Genomic DNA, 20,610 nt, shown 5'->3' with positions numbered 1-20,610 from the left:
TAAAGTATATACTTCAATGATTTACTCAGAGAGCTGTGAAACCACCACCATGATTAATTTTAGAACATTCTCATCACCTCAAAAAAGTCCCCTGAGCCACAATCGGCCACTAATCTACTTTCTGTCTCTATAGATTTGCCTATTCTGGACATTTCGTACAAATAGAATCATATAATATGTGGTCTTTTGCAACTGGCTTCTTTTACTCAGCACAAGGTTTTTAAGATTCATTCATGTTGTAGCAACTATCATTACTTCATTCATTTTTATGGCTGAATAATATTCCATTGTATAAATACACCAGTGGATAGAAGGCTGAAGGCTGAAGGCTGTTAGGCGGGGGAGTGATGTAACCCCATCACGCCGACCGCTGTTGGGGGAGTGGATGGAGGGAGGCAGAGTGGATGTGGCGGAGCCCACGAGGAGACCCTTGCTTTGTCTCTCTAATCCCAGAGGTCTTTGAACCAAGGAGAGACTTGCTGCTGATGAACCATGTGACCAAGCAGTGCGGGAGGTAGATTAACTAAATAAGAGGTATCCTGAGTCCTCTTGGTAGTCTTACCACTGATTCAGTTCATTCCCTCTCCCTTTGCTCCTCAGTTTCCTCATGTGTCAACAAACAAAATGCATTTAAAAACTACTTTTTCGAGTGAAATCAGCAAAAATGGTGAAATAGGGAGTTCCAAGCGCCTGTCCCTCCAAAGAAGCAATTAAAAATCCAGCAAAAATGGTCAGAATCAACTTTACCAGAGCTCTGAAAAACAGTCAAAAGTTTACAGCAACCAAGCAAATGCTTACTCAAGAAAAGGCAACTGAAACCTGGTAAAGTTTTGTAGCATTTTAACTTATCCTTATCTCATTCTCTACTCCCCATCTTAGTGGCAGTCTTGAAGATGGTGTTCCGTGTTCCTGTGGGTTCCTGGGGCTGGAGGGAGCAGAGCAGACCTTGTCCCAAGAAACTGTACAGTAGTTGCTTGTTTTGATCTGTCTGTGGGCTCCCTGAAGGACTAAAGCCATGAGCTTGCCTTTATTTCCCTGACTTGGGACTCTCTTAAGGGAGAGAAACAGCTATGCAAAGGGCATTGATCAAAAACATTTAAAGTCAAAAGAACTACCTGCTTCCATACAGGGCAAAGAATATAAGTTTGGTCAAACAATAATACCACTAATAAACCTGGGAGGAAAGGCTTAGGAGTGAAATGCTTTGGAGAATAAAGAGCTTTGAAGAATACCACCTATTGCAGGGGATCTAGAAGGCCATGATGAGTTGGACACATGCTGAAAAAGGATGGGAGAAAGCCCAAAGTTCTCAGCTCTGGTTGACCTCCAAGCTCCATACAGGGAGAAAATGCAGGCTCTGGCAGAGCTGTAAATGGCCTGGCTAAGTGCTGAACGTAAGCCCCAACACACATGCGCGCAGCTGCAAAGACTAGGTTTTTTTTCTCTCGATTCCAGGCATTTAGAGACTTCACTGACCACATGCAACAAACAATACAGTCTTAACAAAAATACTTCAGAAAAGTCACTAAACAAACAAACTACTACAATCTATATCAAGCAGTGACAATAGCCCTGGCAAGGAGGGAGACTCTGACGTCTGAGTTAGCACATCAAAATATTCAAGATATCCAGTTTTCAGCACAAAATTATGAGGCATGTGAGAAACAAGAAAGTATGGCCCATTCACAGGAAAAAGAGAATTTAATAGAAACTGTCCCTAAAGAATGACAGACAGTGGACTTGGGAGACAAAGACTTTAAATCAATTATCTTAAGTATGCTCAAATATCCAAAGGAAACTATGGACAAAGAACTAAAGGAAACCAGGGGTATAATGTCTCAGAAAATGGAGAATATAGTCAAAGAGAGAGAAATTATAAAAAGGAATCAGATAAAAATTCTGGAGCTGAAAAGTACAATAACAAATGTAAAAATTTTATTAGAGAGGTTCAACATCAGATATGAGCAGTCAGAAGGAACCAATGACCTTAAAAATAGGTCTGTTGAGGGGCTTCCCTGGTGGTGCAGTGGTTGAGAGTCCGCCTGCTGATGCAGGGGACGCAGGTTCGTGCCCCAGTCCGGGAGGATCCCACATGCCGCGGAACGGCTGGGCCCATGAGTCATGGCCGCTGAGCCTGTGCGTCCGGAGCCTGTGCTCCGCAGCGGGAGAGGCCGCGGCAGTGAGAGGCCTGTGTACCGCAAAAAAAAAAAACAAAAAAAAAAAAAACAAAAAAAAACGTCTATTGAGATTAGCCAGACTGAGGAGCAGAAAGAAAAAGAATGAAGAAAAATTAACAGATCCTAAGGGACCTGTGGAACAATATCAAGCACACCAACATCCACATAATGGGAGTTCTATAATGAGAGGAAAGAAAGAGAAAGTAGCAGAAAGAAAATTTGAAAAAATAATGGTCAAAAACTTACATTTGATGGAAGACAAGAATCTATACATCCAAGAAGCTCAATGAAATCCAAGCAGGATAAACTTAAAGAGATCCATACCAAGACAAAATAGTCAAATTGTCAAGAACAAGAAACAGTCTTAAAAGTAGCAAGAGAGAAGCAATTCATCATGTACAATGAATCTTCAATAAAATTAACACATGATTTCTTTTTAGAAGCCAGTGAAACTAGAAGACAGTGGATGACATATTTAAAGTGCTGAAGGAAAAAAAAAATGTCAACCAAGAATTCTATATCACACAAAATTATCTTCAAAAATGAAGGAGAAATGAAGAGATAAGCAAAAACAGGGATTCCATCACTGATAGACAATTGGAAAGACAAATACAGAAAGCAATAATTACAAATCCATGATAACAGGCATAGGGTGTATAAAGATGTAATGTGTGACAGCAACAATACAAAAGGGAAGAAACAAACTTATATAGAAGCAGAGATTTTTGTATACTATTGAAGCTAAGTTGGTTTTAACTTAAACTATATTGTTATAAACGTAAGATACTGGTGGTAAAACCCAGGTTAACCACTAAGAAAATAACTAAAAAATATAGAGGAGGGAAAAAACAGTAAACCAGACAAAATCAGTTAAACATAGAAGAAGGTAGTAATGAAAAATTGAGGAACAAAAAAAGATGTAAGATACATAGAAAACAAATGGCAAAATGGAAGAAGTCCTTCCTTATGAGTATATACTTTAAATGTAAATGGATTAAACCCTTTTGTCAAAAGGCAGAGATTTACAGAAAAGATTTTTTTTAAATCCGCCATAAAATAAATAAATAAATACATACATACATACATACATACATAAATCCACCACGATCCAACTATATGTTGTCTACAAGAGATTCACTTTAGGTCCAAAGATACAAATAAGTTCAAAATAAAAGAATGAGGGAAAGAAGTTCCACAAACATAGTAACAAAAAGAGAGCTTGGTGGGTATACCAACATTAGACAAAATAGACTTTAAGTCAAAAATTGTTACAAGAGACAAAGAAGGACATAATATATTGGCAAAAGAGTCAGTACACCAAGAAGATATAGCAATTACAAAAATATATGTACTTAATAATATAACACCAAAATATATGAGGCAAACATTGACACAATTAAAGGGAGAAATACATAGTTCTACAATAATAATTGGAGACCTCAATACTCTACTATCAATAATGGATAGAACAAGTAGGCATGGAATCAGTAGGGAAACAGAAGACCTGAACAACACTATAGATAACTAGTCCTGGGACTTCCCTGGTGGCGCAGTGGTTAAGAACCGCCTGCCAACGTAGGGGACACGGGTTCGATCCCTGGTCCGGGAAGATCCCACATGCCACGGAACAACAAAGCCCATGTGCCACAACTACAGAGCCTGCGCTCTAGAGCCTGCAAGCCACAACTACTGAGCCCACCTGCCACAACTACTGAAGCCCACGTGCCTAGAGCCTGTGCTCCACAACAAGAGAAGCCACCACAATGAGAAGCCTGCACAACACAACTAAGAGTAGGCCCAGCCCGCTGCAACTAGAGAAAGCCTGCACGCAGCAACAAAGACCCAAAATGCAGCCAAAAATAATAAAATTTTAAAAAATAATAACTAGTCCTAACAGACGTATACAGAATATTCCATCCTACAATAGCAGAATACATTCTTCTCAAGTGCACATGAAATAGTCTCCAGATAGATGACATGTTAGGCCACAAAACAAGTCTCAATAAATTAAGAAAAGACTGAAATTATACAAAGCATCTTTTCCAATCACAAAGGAATGAAGCTAGAAATGAAAAACAGAAAAAAAAACTGGAAAATTCACAAATACGTGTAAATGGAACAACATACCCTTAAACAACCAGTGGGTCAAATGAGAACTCACAGCGAGATAAAAAAATATTTTAAGACAAATACAAATTAAAATACAACCTATCAGAACTTACAGATGCAGTGAAAGCAGTGATCACATCAGTGAAGAGGCCTTGGAAAGAAATGAGGTCAAAACCCTTCTCAAATATAAACAAGCAGCATTTATAATGTTCCTCCACTATATCACAGAGAAGCACATTCTCAACTGCCCTTTCATGTTGTCATTACAACTACTGCATGAGGTAGTACTATCCCCACTCTACAGAGGAGGAAACTGAGGTTCAGATGGTTTGAGTAGTTTATCCAAGACCCACCCACAGAGTGGTAAATCACAGAGCCAGACTTCAACCCTGTCCTGTGCCTTGTTCATTCCCTGCATCCACTGCCTCTCCACAGCATCTGATGGCAGGTGTTCAGGTGTTCACCAGACCCTGCTTCAGGCTTCTGTTTGCCACACTCTCTGAGCTGCATTCTCTGCGGGAAAAGGATGAAACCTGTAGGCTTTTTAGTCCAAAGACCTATACAAATCAGCCCTTTCACCAAGGGACCAACTAGCCTTTTTGAGTATTCACAGGGGTGGAAAGTCTCAATCCTGAGAGATAATAAAGCTTGGGAGTTATGAGCCAGTGTCCCTGGAATAAGACAAATGTGGCTCCTGAGCCCAGTTCTGCCCTTTGCCAGCTCTGGTCTCAAGCCCAGGGTTGCAGAGTATGATTGTGCAGGCTTTGTCCAGCACAAGGCCACCAAGCCAAAGACAGCAGGAGAGGCTGGCACCCAACCTCTGATCTGCTTGCCAAGGCCTGGGCCCTCCCGAGGCACTGTGCCCACCAGGGGAGGGGGTGTATCTTTGTAATTCACACAGAGGAACTGTAGGGGCTAGCGGCAACCTGCCTGAGCAGCAACTTCACCTCCCCAAGCCTCATTTTCCTCAACTATAGAAAGGAGGAGATGATGGTCCCTACCTTGAAGAGTTCCTTGGAAGCTTGGCTGAGATCAATACACAGAAAAAGTCTTTACTCTGTGTCTGGCCGGAGTAAGTGGTCAATAAAAAGTAGTCACTTTTCTCTTTATTGGCACTATAATACCTCCTAGAGCAATCCATTCAGAGGAACTCCTTCAGAGCTCTTCTTTGTGTCACCTTTAAATCTGCTTCCTTGCAGTTTGCATTCAATGGCACTGTCAGTCAACAATGAATAAAATTAAACCTTTGCCCAAAAACAAACCTTGAGAGGACCCTCAGGGGACTCAGAGTTCTCTCCTCCTGCATAAAGCTTCCCCATTTCTTCATTCCCTCCACACTTGGCCTCAATTCAAATCCTGTCCCCACAAAGGCTGCTAGCATTTGGACCCACTCCAGCTTGCAGATGCCCTAATTCTGCAGACTCTCCACTCCCTGATCCCTCCAGCTCCAGAGGTCTGGCTGAGGACATGCCTGCCAAGGAGTTGGGCGGGGCCACAGAGGCAACTGAAGGTTTCTAACAGAAGAAAACCATCCATGACATGTGTTTGCCTCTGGAGCACCAGCAAATTAGTTCGTCCATCAGGTATTTAAAGGGCAGGGCAAGACTCTATTTTGTTCCCAGACTATATCCTTCCCATCTTTCCTGAGGAATCTCTTCCTCACCCTCTGCCCAGCTCTGTCAGGTGAGAAGGTACCAACCCATTGGCTTAAGAAGATATCTCGGACAGATCTTGAAACTTCATATTCAACATGGAGGTCTGTGTTCATTCCAAAGACTCACATCATACGAAAATGAAAGTAACTGACACTGCCCTTTAATTTATAAATGTATTTCTGCCTTTGCATGAAGACCTCTGTTCTCAAGGCTCCATTTGGGGAAAAGCAGACATTACTGACAAAGGAAGTGGCTTTGCATACCGGTACCCAATTCTGTTAAGTTTTCTAAATGACTAACAGGAAACTTTGAACCAGAATGCCACTCTTTGCTAAAGTTTGATTGCTTATCTATGAATCTCTCCTGAGTTGTTTCTGACCAGTGTCACAACAGTTCATCTTCTTCCCCATTCCCTGCAGGCCTAACTACCCTTGAGTTCTGAGTGAGTGATGGAAAGGCCCGAAAACATAAGGAAGGTATAGGAATAAGTAATAAGTAAAAATCACTGAAATCACAGCCTGCCCCACACTGGCCATGCCCATCATGGAAGATAAACAAGTGGTGAAAGGATTCCCACAGATACCCATTCCAGTTTCCCCTTTCATACGAGGTCTCCGTGCCTTGGAGAACACTGGCACATCCCAGTGAAGGATTTGACCTCTTCTTGTATCAAAATACTATACTCAGGAGCCAAGGCAGCAGCTAGTCACTGATAAGCCTAACCAGACCAAAATACTTACGACCAAAGATCAAGGGGGTGCTTCAAGTACCAGGGCCGTCTGAGGTCACTGAGCCCAGTGAGGGCTCTAATGTTGGAAATCCTAGAGCGTCAAGCCAGTGGGAGCTTTTGAGACAGGTGGGACTTCCAACAACCCTGGAAATCCAATCTACTGATTAGCCACCAACTTTACTTAAACGTATTGAAATGCCCTGCTCATCAGGAGCCCAAATCAAGAGAAATAAGGGAAAAGTGAACATACCATTGCTACAGCATGCAGCTCACAGAAACAAACAGGGTTGGGGTCTCTGTGCTTCGGGCAATGTTAGGAGATAAGTACAGTATTTCACTTGGATTTATACACGAGGAAACTGAGGCAGACAGAGAATAAACAACTTATTCTAATATCTCTAACTAATAAGGCAGTTATCCAGAAGTCTGGATTCTAACCACTTCATACACTGCTTGATGCCCCACAAATGGTAAACACACATACTGTGTACCAAGCACATGTTATTTTTCAACAGATATTCATTTGAGCACCTACTGTGTGCCAGATACTGAGTATATGGCAATAGTGATAAATAAGACAGACAAAATTCATCACACTTTACTTGTACCAGCTCATTTAATCTTCACAGTAACACTCCAAGGTATTCCCCTCCACGTAACATATGAGAAACTTAAAGAGAGATTAAGGAACTTGCCCGTGGCCACACAGCTAGAAAGTGGTAGAAAGTGGAGTCAAACCCAGATTGGAGTCTAAAGTCCTTATTTCCCTGACTAACCCATTGCTGATGTCACGATTTATTGTGTGTGTGTGTGTGTGTGTGTGTGTGCACTAGACTTGTTCATTTCCCATCTCCTTCAGCCTCAGCGAGGGTGGAGACTGAGTCTGCCTGTCGGCCACTGAATTCCCAGTGTTGAGAACAGCATCTGGCTCACAGTTGAAGTTCAATCAATATTTACTGAACTTTAAGAAATACTTGTTAAACTGAAGGAACACGAACATGAAGGGCAGGTATGTCTCTTCTTCTAAGTTTTTTCTTGCATTTCTTGAGATTACTTGCTGAGATGCTGAGCCAGCTGGGCTGCCAATTTTGATTGCAGCCATCAAGTGCCCTGTGACCCTTCAGGATGGATTCGTACCTCATCAGGGCCCCTGCCACTTGCTGATGTGTTTCAAAACAAAAGCTTCAGCAAACACCAAGTGTTAATAGAGTTTGTACAAGTAGCTACATAAGAGGAACACAAACAATATTGGAGAAAAAGAATGTAATTGCCTGAAGCTCACTTCTCTAGTCCCTGAACTGGGCTTTGGATGGTCTCCACTCCAGGGAGAAACAGAACTAGCCGGCAGGTCCACTTTGGATTCAAGTGAAACATATTCGTTGAAATATACAAGCAGTTTGCCTGGAGTCTCTGGACAAGGTGTTGACAGCTGCAGCACCAAGGCAACATCCTGACATTGCATCAGGGAGGGTGAATGCGATGACCCAGCAGAAGCTTCTGGCAGCGAGGTCAGAGCTCAAACCCGGTGCAAGTCAGCAGTGGATGAGGCAGGAGAATCACAGCCAGAGGGAACCAAGGGGGAGGAGGTTTTCCTCCCCTGACCAGGAGAGGACAAGAATTACAACCTCTACGGAACACTTTCTATGTATCAGACACTTCTCCAATGATTTTACCTACAGTCACCTATTCAATCCCAGCACCTGTTTAATCTTGTGGTGGGTAAAATTATGGTCAATTCTGTTTTACAGATGAGCAAACTGAGGTAGTGTGAGATGAAGTGAACAGCCCAGGGTGACACAGCTAGGAAGGTGGCGAGCCAGGATTTTGCCCCAGGCAGGCTGGCTCCAGAACATACACCCTCAACCATTACACCACACTGCCTCTCACTAGTGGATGTGTATTTAGCACCTGCTCCCTGCCAGGTGCTTTAGGACCCCCACTGGATCCTCCTAAAAACCTTACAGGTTGCCATAGGTGAGCCAAGGTGACATTCCCAGCCAACAAGAAGGAAGTTGAGATTCCCATGAGTTCTCTAAAACAGTGATTCTCAACTGGGAACAATTTCGCCCCCAAGGGAACATCTGTCAATGTCTGGACACATTTTTGGTTGTCACAAACCTGGGGGTGGAGGAGGCAGGGATGGGGAGTGGAGGAGCTCCTAGCGTCTAGCTGGGGAAGTCAGGGACACTGCTAAATGTCCTACAGAGCACAGGATAGCCCCATAACAAGAACCATCTGGCCCCACGTGTCAACAGTGTCAAGGTTGATGAGTCCTGCTAAAACATCATGCTGGGATTCACCCTCTCCTTCCCAGTGCTGCCAGTATAGGCACACGCACACAAACACTCACGCACACACTGTCTCACACTTTCTACGTTCACACACTCACATGCTAGAATTGGAAGACAGGCTTTATGATGAAACCAAGGGCTGATTTCTCAGCCCCCAACCTCCAATGCAGGCAGCATATGGAAGGTTAGAAAGAAAGGTAGAGTGAGAGAGGATGGCTCCTGCTCCGCTGGAGCTTTGGGGAAATCTAGTTCAAGAGACAAAATGAACACACAAGAAACAAGAGGCTGCCTTTTTTTAAAAAAGAAAGGGCTAAGCTGTGGGGCACGGCAGCTGTGGGCTCTCAGAGAAGAGAGATCAAGAGAGGCCCCATCAAAGAATTGAGACTAGAGAGAGAGGAAGGGGCAGAGGGAGGGCAAGGAGAAGAACTGGGGTAAGAGCGCTGGGGAGGTTGGTGGGGAAGGAAATACCACAAGGGCAAGAAGGGAGGGGAAATCAGCTTGACGGGTGCACAGTCGCAGTGAGTCCTAAGGTGAGAACCATGGGGCTTGGTGCGGTGGCCAACTACAGGGGTCCAGCTGTTTGGAGCAGAATTCAAGAACACCCCAATTATTGTTGTGCTCTCTCTTAGGACTTAGCCTGCTGACAGGGAAGGGGGTAAGGGTGAGGAGATGAAGGCAAGATGGGGCAACTCACCTGAATCTTACGAGGCTACCAGAAAGTGTAAAACCTCCAACCTCTCTCCCCTCTCCATCCCCCACCTTCTGCCCACTCATTCACCCACCCATCCATCCGATCAACAACTCCTAAGTGAGCATCTGCTCTGTGCTAGGCACTCTGTGTGGGAGAAGAAGAAACACAGTATTGCGGTCATGGTGTTTACATTCTATGGAGGAGCCAGAGAATTCTACACAAGGCTACAATGAAATACGATGGGGGTGACAGCAGGGGCCATAGTGACCTGAAGTAAGGGGTGCACCCATCCCCAACCTGAGAAATGGGGACATTAGTACTAGTAACAGTGTTCTTTCCTGCCTCAAACAAAAAGAAGGAGAGGTTACTACTGGCTCATAAGCTTCCTGAGAGCAGAGACTGTGTTTTTCAGCTCTGGGCCCCAGTACTCAGCTCAGGACCATAACTTAGCATGGGTTCACTGAACTTAATTGATCTGAATAGACTATAAAAATAGTCTTCTTAATCTTGGCCACTCCCAGATCTAAGGATTCACACCCTGGGCAGAACACCTTGGCTGTACCTATTATATCTAGTTACTGAGTACATTTTAGCAGGGTCCTTAACTGGCTTCCATGAATGGGCCATAATGAAACTGTAATGCAAAACTGCACATGTGCATGTTTTTGTAGGAATAGTGTTTGGATTCCCAAGGGTCCTGCGTTACAATAACGATGATCTTTTCTGCTAGTACCTTCTGTGGTACTAGCAGAAACCTATCATGTTTCTGCTAGTACCACAGAGCCAGATGGAATCAAATTCGACCCCCAACAGAGCTCTGCCGTCAGACAATAAGCCATCCAGTGGGGGAGACAACCTGCAGTCACATAACTAAAAGACAAGGTGAAAAATGAAGATTTTGATAAAGCAGAAGACATTTCTTCCAGGGATGAGATGTAAGAAAAGCACTGGAAAAAGGCTGCATTTCAGCAAGAGCTTAAATCTCTCTGCTCTTCAGTTTCCTCATCTCTGAAATGAAGATAAAAGTACCCATCTCTCAGGGTGGCCGTGAGGGTTAAACGTGGTACCACAAGTGCTTTATGAATGGACTGGACTGAAAAAAGTTGAGGCAATGTTATTATTTATGACAATGTTGATGACAACTTAGATCAGGGGACTAACTAAGGAAGTCCCGTAGGTAGTTCCATTCTCCCAGCTGCTCAGACCAAAACCATGGTGTCACCCTTAACTACTTCCTTTTATACCCACGTCCAATCCATGAGGAAAATCCTGTTTGCCACCTACAGCACACACAGCTAAGCACATCTCACCTCCTCCACTGCTTCATCCTTGGGGGGGGGTCCCCCACCATTTCTTGCCTGGTTATTGTAGTGACTGCCATACTGGCCTCTCTGCTTCCACCTTTAATTCCCCTCTATCTACTAACCATAAAACTTCTAGAATAATTCTTTTAAAATAAGACAGAACAGTGGTTGCCAAGGGGCAGGGGGCAGGGGAGGGATGGATTGGGAGTTTGGGGTTAGTAGATGCAAACCATTATGTATAGAACAGATAAACAACAAGGTCCTACTGTATAGCACAGGGAACTTCATTCAATACCCAGGGATAAACCATAATGGAAAAGAATATACATATATGTGTGTGTGTGTATAATTGAGTCACTTTGCTGTACAGCAGAAATTAACACAACATTGTAAATCAACTATACTTCAGTTAAAAACCAAATTAAAAAAAAAATAAGACAGAACATTCTGCAATTCTTCTCAAACCCTACAGTGCCCCACCCGCTTCCATTCAGAGTAAAAGCCAAAGTCCTTATAACATGTACCAGGCACTACTCAATACAACCTCTCTTCAGAGAACTCATTTCCTACAGTTCTGCCCCTGGGTTACTCCACTCCATTCACAGTGGCCTCCCACACATCAGAGAGGCTCCCTCCTCAGGACATTTGCATTGGCTGTTTATTCTTCCTGGAACACTTTTTCCTGAGACAACGACCTTGTCGCCACCGCCAGTGAGGCAAGCAGCAAAATCCCCCTTCCCGGGCAAATCCTCAGGGTCCAGCTGGCACAAGGTGTGCCCCTTTGCGGCAGCAGTCGTGGGCTCTTGGGACCTGACATTGCTAGCACTTAATCCACCCCAACAAATGCCTGCTCAGCACTGTCTCTGGTCAGACCCTGTGCTGGATGCTGAGGCACCTCTGCAAGTCACATGGCCCACCTAGGTCCCCTTCACCATCCTGGTTTAGGATTTGACCCAAGGGATCATGTGTTGTCAGGGGAACACTGAGTGCCCTGGGGCAATGTCTGGAGAGGGGTCTGGAAAAGTGCCCACATTGTCAGTCACATCCCCCTCCTGCACTGCTTTAAATCAGTGCAGAAGCTGACAGTGTCCTAGTGGGGTCAGAAAGACAAGGGATGGATGGCTTTTTCCAAGGAGAACTAAAAACCAAGTAAGACTTAAGATGTTGACAAACTCAGCCTGACTGTTGTTCACCTCACGCGAATTAAAGAAAGTGGAATGAAAGGAGAGAGTGCCTATTAAAGGGAACATCTGCGGTGCCTGCACACAGATTCCTCTGGAGTCGGGTGGCAATAAGCACTAGCATTCACCATTTGCAGAACATATGCTGCAAAACTCAGACTGTGGCACCCGTGTGCAATTGAATATTAAAGGCCTGTGAGCTTAAAAACAAAAAAAAGAAGCCCAAAGGTCCAGAAGTTAGCAGAATATTATGGTGACTACACTGTCTGTCTCAAAATATAGCAGCAATATAAGGATGCTGAACTCAAGAGGAAGCAGAGCTTAGCAAACACAGTCTGTCAAGGCTCATTTAAGCTCAAACATTATGGTTGGGGGCAAGATGGCCACTAACTAATGTAGTTCCCATAAACCTAGGGATTAGGACCATCTACTTAAATGAACTCAAACAGTCAGCCCAGCAGGCACTCCTGAACAACCCCAAGTTGCATCCGAAAGCAGGCAGCCCAGGCACCTAAGAACTGGTGGTAGGAAGGAATGAGATTTCCAATCCGTGTGTTTTTGTTGCACCAGACTAATTTCTGGGGACCAGTCCGAAGATACAATTGGCCTCCATAGCCAAGACACACATACTAAGATCCCTCTAAGCATTTCCTTTGCGATTTTTTCCCCCATTGCTCCTCAGAGGCCTTCTGAGACCATCCTATTTAAGATTCCTTCCCTCCAATACTCTCATTCATGAGACAAACTCTTTTATCACAGGAGCACATATCACGATTTGTAGTGATATGCCTATTGATTTTTCCACAAGTTTCTTTTTGTCTTCCCCACTAGACTATAAGCTCCAAAAGGGTAGGAACCATATTGGCCAAATTCTAGTAATCTTACCGTCTAGCGCAGTGCCCGGCACATAGGAAATGCCCAATAAATATTTAAGAAATAAATGAAGAGTGAATGAGTGCATGAGTGAACAAGCTGGTGAGTAAATGATGGTCGCTATCTCTCCTCCTTAGCTATTAACTCTGGCAACAAGAGCAGTCTAAGTGGTCCCTCTGTAGTAGAGTTCTGCCCTGGGTGTGTTTGGGATGCACGTTTGACTCATGCCTCCTACTCCAAGAATCTGTCCCCATCCACGACTCCTGCGATCCTCATGACCCCACCCCATAACCAGAGCGTATTGGAAAAGGCAGCACCCTGCTCAGAGTGGGGCCCATTCTTAGCGTGGTGATGACCTCTGACCTGGGGGGCCTTTATTGAAAAGGTGAGTCAGTCCACTCAGATCTTCTCAGGACTTTGAACAAATAAACACAGAGAGAGGATTCAGAGGGTGCTGGCACTGCAAAGTCATGCCAGGTTGAGGCAGGTGGCATGCTGGTGGTGTCAGAACACTGTGGTGTTCTCAGAATATGAAAGTTATGAAGAGGAGAAGAGGAAGGAGAACAGCGCTCATAAGTTTAGAGCAGCTGGGAAGCCATGAGAAGACAGGCAGTTTTCCGGTCTCCTCAGACCAGGCCTTTCCAGAGGACTGCTGCCCATGTTTCCTGGATTTCTGTTTGATGTCCCTTGATGCTTAAAACACACCACTTCCCTCCTCACATACAGCCACACACCACATACCTTTTAACTGAACTACTTTAAGTGGATTTTGTTCCTTGTAATAAGTGTCTGTGCTGCAAGGGACTCAATCACCCATTGCGCACTCCCAATCTGTCCATCTCAGTATGGACCAGATCTGTCCAGGAAACAGCATCACCTGCATCCCTGGACCAGGGAGAGGTCTCACACTCATCCATAGTCCCCAGTCAAGATGTGAAACAGACCCCTTCTCAACTTTTGCAGAGCCTGTTATGATTTGAATTGTGCCCCACCCCACAAAACAAAAGATATGCTATATGCCTAACTCCCAGCACCTCAGAATGCAGCCTTATTTGGAGATAGTCTTTTCAGAGGTAGTAAAGTTCAAATGAGGTCATTAGGGTGGGCCCTCACCCAACATGACTGGTGTTCTTATTAAAACGGAAAATTTGGAAAGAGACACACACACAGGAAGAACGCCACGTGAAGACAGAGGCAGAGACTGGGGTGATACTTCTACTGAACCATGGGACACCAAAGATTGCCAGCCAGCAAGTCACTCGAAGCTAGGGGAGAGACACGGGACAGATTAGATTGTCCCTCAGCCCTCCGAAGGAACCAAGCAATAACTCCCCAGCACCACACATAGATACACAACCATAACTCGAGATGATCTGTACGGAGGAGAGGTTTCTGAGCATAACTGAAGCCCCTGCACAAATCTACCCAGCAGGCCCAGCTTCAGGGTAAACAAACCTTTCTTCTGCATTCACCCTCTGAGGACCCCTGCCTTGAAGGCTTCTTTTACAATCCCCAAATATCAGACCACAGACCACAGGTCAACTGTTAGGAACCCAGCTGTCGCCCTCCGTACTGCTCCAAATTCTCATGTTGAAGCTCCATATTTGGATCAGGTCTGTAAGGATGGGATTAAGTTAAAACGAAGCCGTCAGGGTGGGGCCCTAATCCAACTGGACTTGTGTCCTTCTAAGAAGAGGAGAAGACACAGGGGGTGAGCATGCACAGAGAGAAGAGCATATGAGGACAAAGCAAGGAGAAGGCAGGTGTCTGCAGGCCTAGGAGGCCTCAGGAGATATCAACTTACTAGCACCTTGGACTCGGAACTCCAGCCTCCAGAACTGTGAGAAAATAACTTCTGTTACTTAAGCCACCTGGTCTCTGGTATTTTGTTACGGCTGCCTGAGAAAACTAAAATATCATCCCTAATATCCTATTCCCTTCCTTCCTCAGGAATGCACACTGGATATTTAGCTGGGTGCATGGCTGCTTACATGGCAGACTACACTTCCAGGTTCCACTGCAGCCAGGTTCAGTCATGTGATTAGGTTTTAAGCCAAAAGGATACAAGAGGAAGTGTCCAGTGGGCCTTCAAGTAAGTGTCCTTAATGAGCAGTGTCATGCCCTTCTTGTTCCCTTCATCCTTCTTGCTGGCTGGAAAGTGGACCTGACAATAGAGGCTTAACCAGCCAGTTTGGTTCAAAAGGCAGAAGCCTCGTGCCAAGGAAGCCATGCAGGAGACAGAAAGAGCCACGCTACTGCCTCTTCAGGGACCATTTCTGTGCTTTCTACATGAGAGGCAAATAAGCTTCTAGCTTGGTTAAGCCACTACTTTGGGCGTTTTCTGTCACCTGTGGTCATACTTATCCCTAACTGATACTGTTACTTGCTCTTTCTACCTCCTCCTTTTCTGTCTTCCATTGTCTCCTCCAAGGATAAAGCTCTGACCAATGACAAGAGTCTCAGGCAGAGAGGATTAAGATAGTAAAAGCCAAAGGGAAATGTTAATTATAAAGGGACTCCTGCGGGATTAACTAATGAGGCAGTCGGTAGATAGGTAAACTGTCACCCACTGCTGTTCCACTCTATGTCTAACCCCTGTCCCCCTCCCAAGTGATTAAATTATCTTCTTACAGGTGACACACCTGCTCAAAAACTCCACTGCTCACAAAATGAAGTCCAAACTTATAAGCTTGGTACTCAAAGCCCTTCACAACCTGACCATAATCTACCTCTCCAACTATTTTTTATTTCTACAAACATCCACTAAAACCAAAGCAGACTATTTATTGACCCAAAAGCCACACCCATTCCAACCTCCTGCCTTTGTCTATGATGTTTCTCCTCCCAGATTCCCTCCTAGTGTTGTGCAAAGGGTCTGGTGTCTGAAGACAACTGAATTTAAGGCCCAGCCCAAGCACTTCCAAGTTATGTGAACTCTGGAACTCTTCGTCTGTAAAATGAGAATAATAATATGCTGCCTCACATAGATGTTCTGAAGCCAGACAAAGATACTGCATGAGAATGGGTCTTGTAAACCATAAATTACTACACTTATTCTGATAAGGCATGACTTTCCTGAGCCTGGCATTAGGGCACATTACCTGTCTCTCGGCTCTGCACCTATTAGGTACGCCCCTTGACCTCAGTCGCTAACTTTCATTGACCAGTCTCATTACTAATGCTTTTCATTACACAATGATCTCATGAAATCCATATTATCATTATTACTCCTAGATAAAGTAGGAGTAATGAGGAAAGATGAGGAAACAGGACCAAATTTGAACTCACAGCCCAAGCTTCTAACCTTACCCGTATCTCCTCAAGGGCAGAGGCTGTGTCTTTTCTTCACAGCTACACTGTCTTGTCTGTGGAAACTCTTACCCACCTCCACCCAAGGGTCCTCTCTGGGACTCTAGTGGATCACATTTTAAAGCTCCATCAAGGAAGTAAGGAAGAACCTGGCCAGGGATCTACACGAGGCTCACCCTGGCTGCCCACCAGATAGTAAAGTGAGAAAGAAGCCAAGCGGTTCTGGTGATGAAGCTGTCCCCAGAAAAGCCAGCCCCCCAGACAAACAGACACCAGCAGCCCTTGTCAGCTAGGCCAGAGGAAGAGGAAACCAAATGGCAAAGCAAAGCTCAGGTTTTCCTGTGTTAGGCTGGCTGGGACTCTGGAGATGTTCCAAGGAGCCCCTAATCCTTACACGGCTCTAGCGCTTCGTTTTCAAGCCCCCATACTCATTACCTCAGATACTCTTCTAAAAGCACGTCTTGAAAGACGAAAGTATTAATACCTAGACTTACAGTGAGGAAACTAGAGCACAGACCTGCCTGCAAAAATGATAGTGTCAGAACTAGAACCCAGACTCCTTACTCTCAGGCCACGGTTCTTTCTGCTGGGTGACTCCAGTCCCCTGTCTCATCATAACCTAAGCCTTGCCCTTCCCTTCCATCTACCTGGAGTCTACGGAGGAGGGTTGGAGATTACCTTCCTAACCTCTGACATTCATCTGCAGAGAAAAAGAGATCCTTTGATAAGCAGACACCTTCCAAGTGCTCTATGGCCCCCTAAAGGGTCATACACCTTCCGACTCCCAGCCCCAAACAGAATTTTCACAGGTAGGTGTGAAAACTCTCAGTTATACCATCAGAAGAATCCCCTGGGCCTAGAGCCTAACAGAGTTCCTAGTCTCTGAGCACATAGGTGGGATTTCCTCAGCAAAGGCGGGTGAAAACCTTACTTCATTCAGTAGCCCCCTCCCATCCTGTGATGTCATGTCCTGAACTGGGCTCCTAAGCAGAGAATAAAGGCTAAAAACAATAACTAATAACATTTAGTGAGGATTTGTACGACTGTCATTCCAGGCACTTTATATGGATCATTATCATTGAGTCCTCCCACAACCCTGGGAAGCAGGTGCTGTTATTACTCCCAATACACAGACAAGGAAACTGAGGCCTGGAGAGAGTAAGTAACTTGTCTAGCTCACAAGGCTGGGAAGCACTGGAAGCTGGAATCCAAGAGCAGGCACCAGAGCCCATGAGCTTCACACCATAGCACAGGGCCTACACAGCAGGAACACACTACAGCCCTTCGACCAGAGGGTGGGACTCTTCCGCCACACTCAGCTGCCCCCATTAACTGCCCTCGTCATCCTGGACCACCAATACCATCCCTGTCTGCCACCCGGGCACCTTTGCTCTTCTGTCCGCCCAGCCTCCCTCCACACTGGCTTCAGCACAAATTTCATGTCCCTCCCCTGCTCAGAAGCCCTCTATGGCTCCCAACTGCCTCGATGGAAAAAGTCTCAACTTCTTAGCCTGGCATTCAGAGCCTTCCAAAATGTGGCTCCAACTTACTTTGAGCATCACCATTCCCTTCAATGCACCCTCCCCTCAAGGCGAAAGGAGCTACCACTCTTCTTTGCTGGATGTGCTCTTTTTTCCCTGGATAGTCCCTTCGTGTCCAGCTTTCATCTCCTAGACCACACTGGTCCCTCCACCTATAATGGTCTGCTCCATTTCTCAGTCCCCATCTTCACCTGAGCGGTGTTTCAGCCTGGAAGGGCCAGAGTTAGAGAAGCTTTATAGTTCAAAAGTTACTGAGTCTAGTTCAATATAGGTGGAGAAACTGAGAAACGGAGCCTCCTTCAGGGTATGGAATATTATTTGCTCTTTGGATAGGGACCATTCATCTTTAAACACTCCACAGTGCTTGGAGCCTAGTAAGTGAATGAATAAGTGTTGAGCCCTCCAGGACTGTGTTTCTCCAGCAGTGGCCTTGGGATTCCCTACATCATTCCCTACTCTTGGCCCTTGGATCTTCCAACATCTGACCTGTTCAACCCTTATCTCTGAGGGTGGTATCTGGTATCTGCCTGTGTAGCAAGCCACAGAGTGGTTTTTTAATTCACACTTATTTGAAAACCACAGTGAATCTATGGGGATTGCACCATGCGTGCCACTTAGTAGAAAGAGTCCTAGTACCTGAAGCCTCCCTTCCCCCAGCCACCACTTCCGGCCCTGAGCTTGAGGCAGAGGCCTCTGGGAGCTTAGATGGCTGGAGCTGATGAGGCTGGCTTCTTGGATATGCCCCTATAACCCGGTGGGAGCCTTTCTCCCCAGGGGCTCTCTGGGGCTGAGTGAAGGGTCTTGCCCTCCAGCCCTACGCCCCCAGCTTGCACAGCCCTCTGGACGCTCTGACAAATAAGGGTCATCTGACCCAGGAGGAACAGGCAGGGGAAGCGAGCAGATGGGTGTCGCTTTGGGCAGCGGGGGAGGGAGGCATGTTGGGCCAGGCCAGGCTCGGCCAAGGGAGAGAATGATGCTCCCTCCAAGAGGTCAAGTCTCCAGATGGGGTGAAGGAGTCCTTACAATGCCAGGAGCCTGACGCAGAGCCAGGCTGCTAAGAGCTCTGCTGGAACCCGTCTAGGAAATGCATAAAGCCTTTGGAGAGAGAGGGTAGCCCTGTGGCGGCAGCAGGAGAGGGAGCGGGCTGGGCGTAGCCTGCTGGGCAGGGCACCCACCTTCATCTCCCCCCTGCCTCCCTTTTCCTGCCCAGCTGGTGCCACAGCAGGCTGAGGGAGCCACTGCACCCTCAAAGCTTGAGTCAGTGCTCTGAGCCCACGTCTGCGCCGCTGGCTCCCCAGCCTCTTCCTATGCGGTTCTTCGGCCACCTGCCCTTCTCCCTGCTGAGGACCCCATGCCCACACCTACCCACTCCGTGTCGCTCCTTGTCAGTTTTGCGCCAGGGGGCCATGGCTTGGCCGTGGGGCGTGGGGGCGTGGGGCGGCTGCAGGCACCTCGCGTCGTCCTGTGGGGAAGCAGCCAGGGGGTGGCTAGGCGTTCTGAGGGCCCCACTTCCTTCCTCTTTTCAAACTCCCTCTCAGGGCCCGCCCTCCCTCCCCAGGGTGACCCGCCCCTCCTCCTCTTCCTCCCTCCCTTTGGGCAGGGGCACCGCAGAAGGCTAGGGGTTAGAAAGCCCCCACAAAGCTTAGGGGCCACCTCCAACTTGTCTCCTGCCCAGGCAAGCTGGCAGAGGCCAAGCAGATACCTGGTGTCACCCAGGCCATCGCCACAAGTGCAGGAAGTTCCCTGGTAACTGAGCCTAGTGATTAAACCGAGCTCCCTCCCACCTAGCAGGAGCTTTAGCGTCAGATGCGGGTTCAAATCCAGACTCTGATGCTTTACAGCTATGCAACTAGGACAAATTACTTCATTTTTCTAAGCTTCAGTGTTTTTTTTCTGTAAAATGGGATACTGGTACCTACCTCATATGATTACTGCTAGAAGTAGAGAAGGCAAAACATGCAGCAGGTGACATCCAGGAGTTACTGTGATGACTAGAGGAGATATTACATGCCGTAGTTAACATATGAGTTAAACATCCACCTGGAGGGGAGGTCATTTGGAGTTTTATCCTTTTGGTGCCACGACCCATTTGAAAATCTGATAAAAGCTCAGGAAACTCTCCTCTGAAAATATACAAGCACAGAATTTATCAACAATGCCGGGAAGTCAAGGGTGCTCTAACAGCCAGCAACAGTGGACCCTGGCAAATGAGTCCTAGAGTAAAGGCTAATGGAGACATTTCTCAGAAAATGCTCTGGGAATAGACTCTATTGAGAAGCAAAAATATCTCTTTGAACCACAGTGATAAGACTGAATTAAAGTCTTCCTGAATTTTCTTTATTCATAACTCTCACAGCCCTTTTCTGATTTGCACTAGAGAGTCAATAAGATAGATTAGGCAATACCACAGCTGACAGGCAGCTATGGCAAGCTATTAATTTCACTTTATCTAAAGTTATTTCCTTTTCAGTTGTCTAGCAGCACAAACTGGGTAGTATTTTTTATAGAGAGCGGTTGAATCAGTCAGAATTCCACCAGGGAAACGGAACCAGTAGGACATATATGTGTGTTCACTGACTGACTGACTGATTGATTGCACGGAATTGGCTTATGTAAGTGGAGCTGGCTAGGTAAGTCCGAAACGCATACGACGGGCCTCTAGGGAGTGCAGGCTGGAAACTCTCAGGCAGGAGCTGAAGCTGCTGTCCCCAGGTAGAAGTTCTTCTTTTTTCAAGGAAAGTACAGTCAA

General features: G+C 45.9%; 1 protein-coding gene across 8 annotated transcripts in view; it reads right to left on the bottom strand.

The window, feature by feature from the left end:
• The window catches only part of DOCK2 (dedicator of cytokinesis 2), a 416,438-nt gene that overhangs the window by 390,000 nt on the left and 5,828 nt on the right, over positions 1-20,610 (bottom strand). For 6 of the 8 annotated variants that reach the window (XM_079918428.1, XM_079918432.1, XM_079918434.1 and 3 more), the window contains exons 2-3: positions 19,781-19,984; positions 19,227-19,323 (exon numbers count right to left, since the gene is read on the bottom strand). In XM_079918428.1, the coding sequence (XP_079774554.1) occupies positions 19,227-19,269 (43 nt within the window). In that variant the 5' untranslated portion in view covers positions 19,270-19,323; positions 19,781-19,984. The remainder of the gene's footprint in view (positions 1-19,226; positions 19,324-19,780; positions 19,985-20,610) is intronic. The other 2 variants (XM_079918435.1, XM_079918430.1) reach the window with 2 other exon arrangements.

Source organism: Stenella coeruleoalba, assembly GCF_951394435.1.
Source record: "Stenella coeruleoalba genome assembly, chromosome: 3".
Classification (NCBI taxonomy): domain Eukaryota; kingdom Metazoa; phylum Chordata; class Mammalia; order Artiodactyla; family Delphinidae; genus Stenella; species Stenella coeruleoalba.
This window is presented reverse-complemented; position numbering and strand designations above follow the sequence as displayed.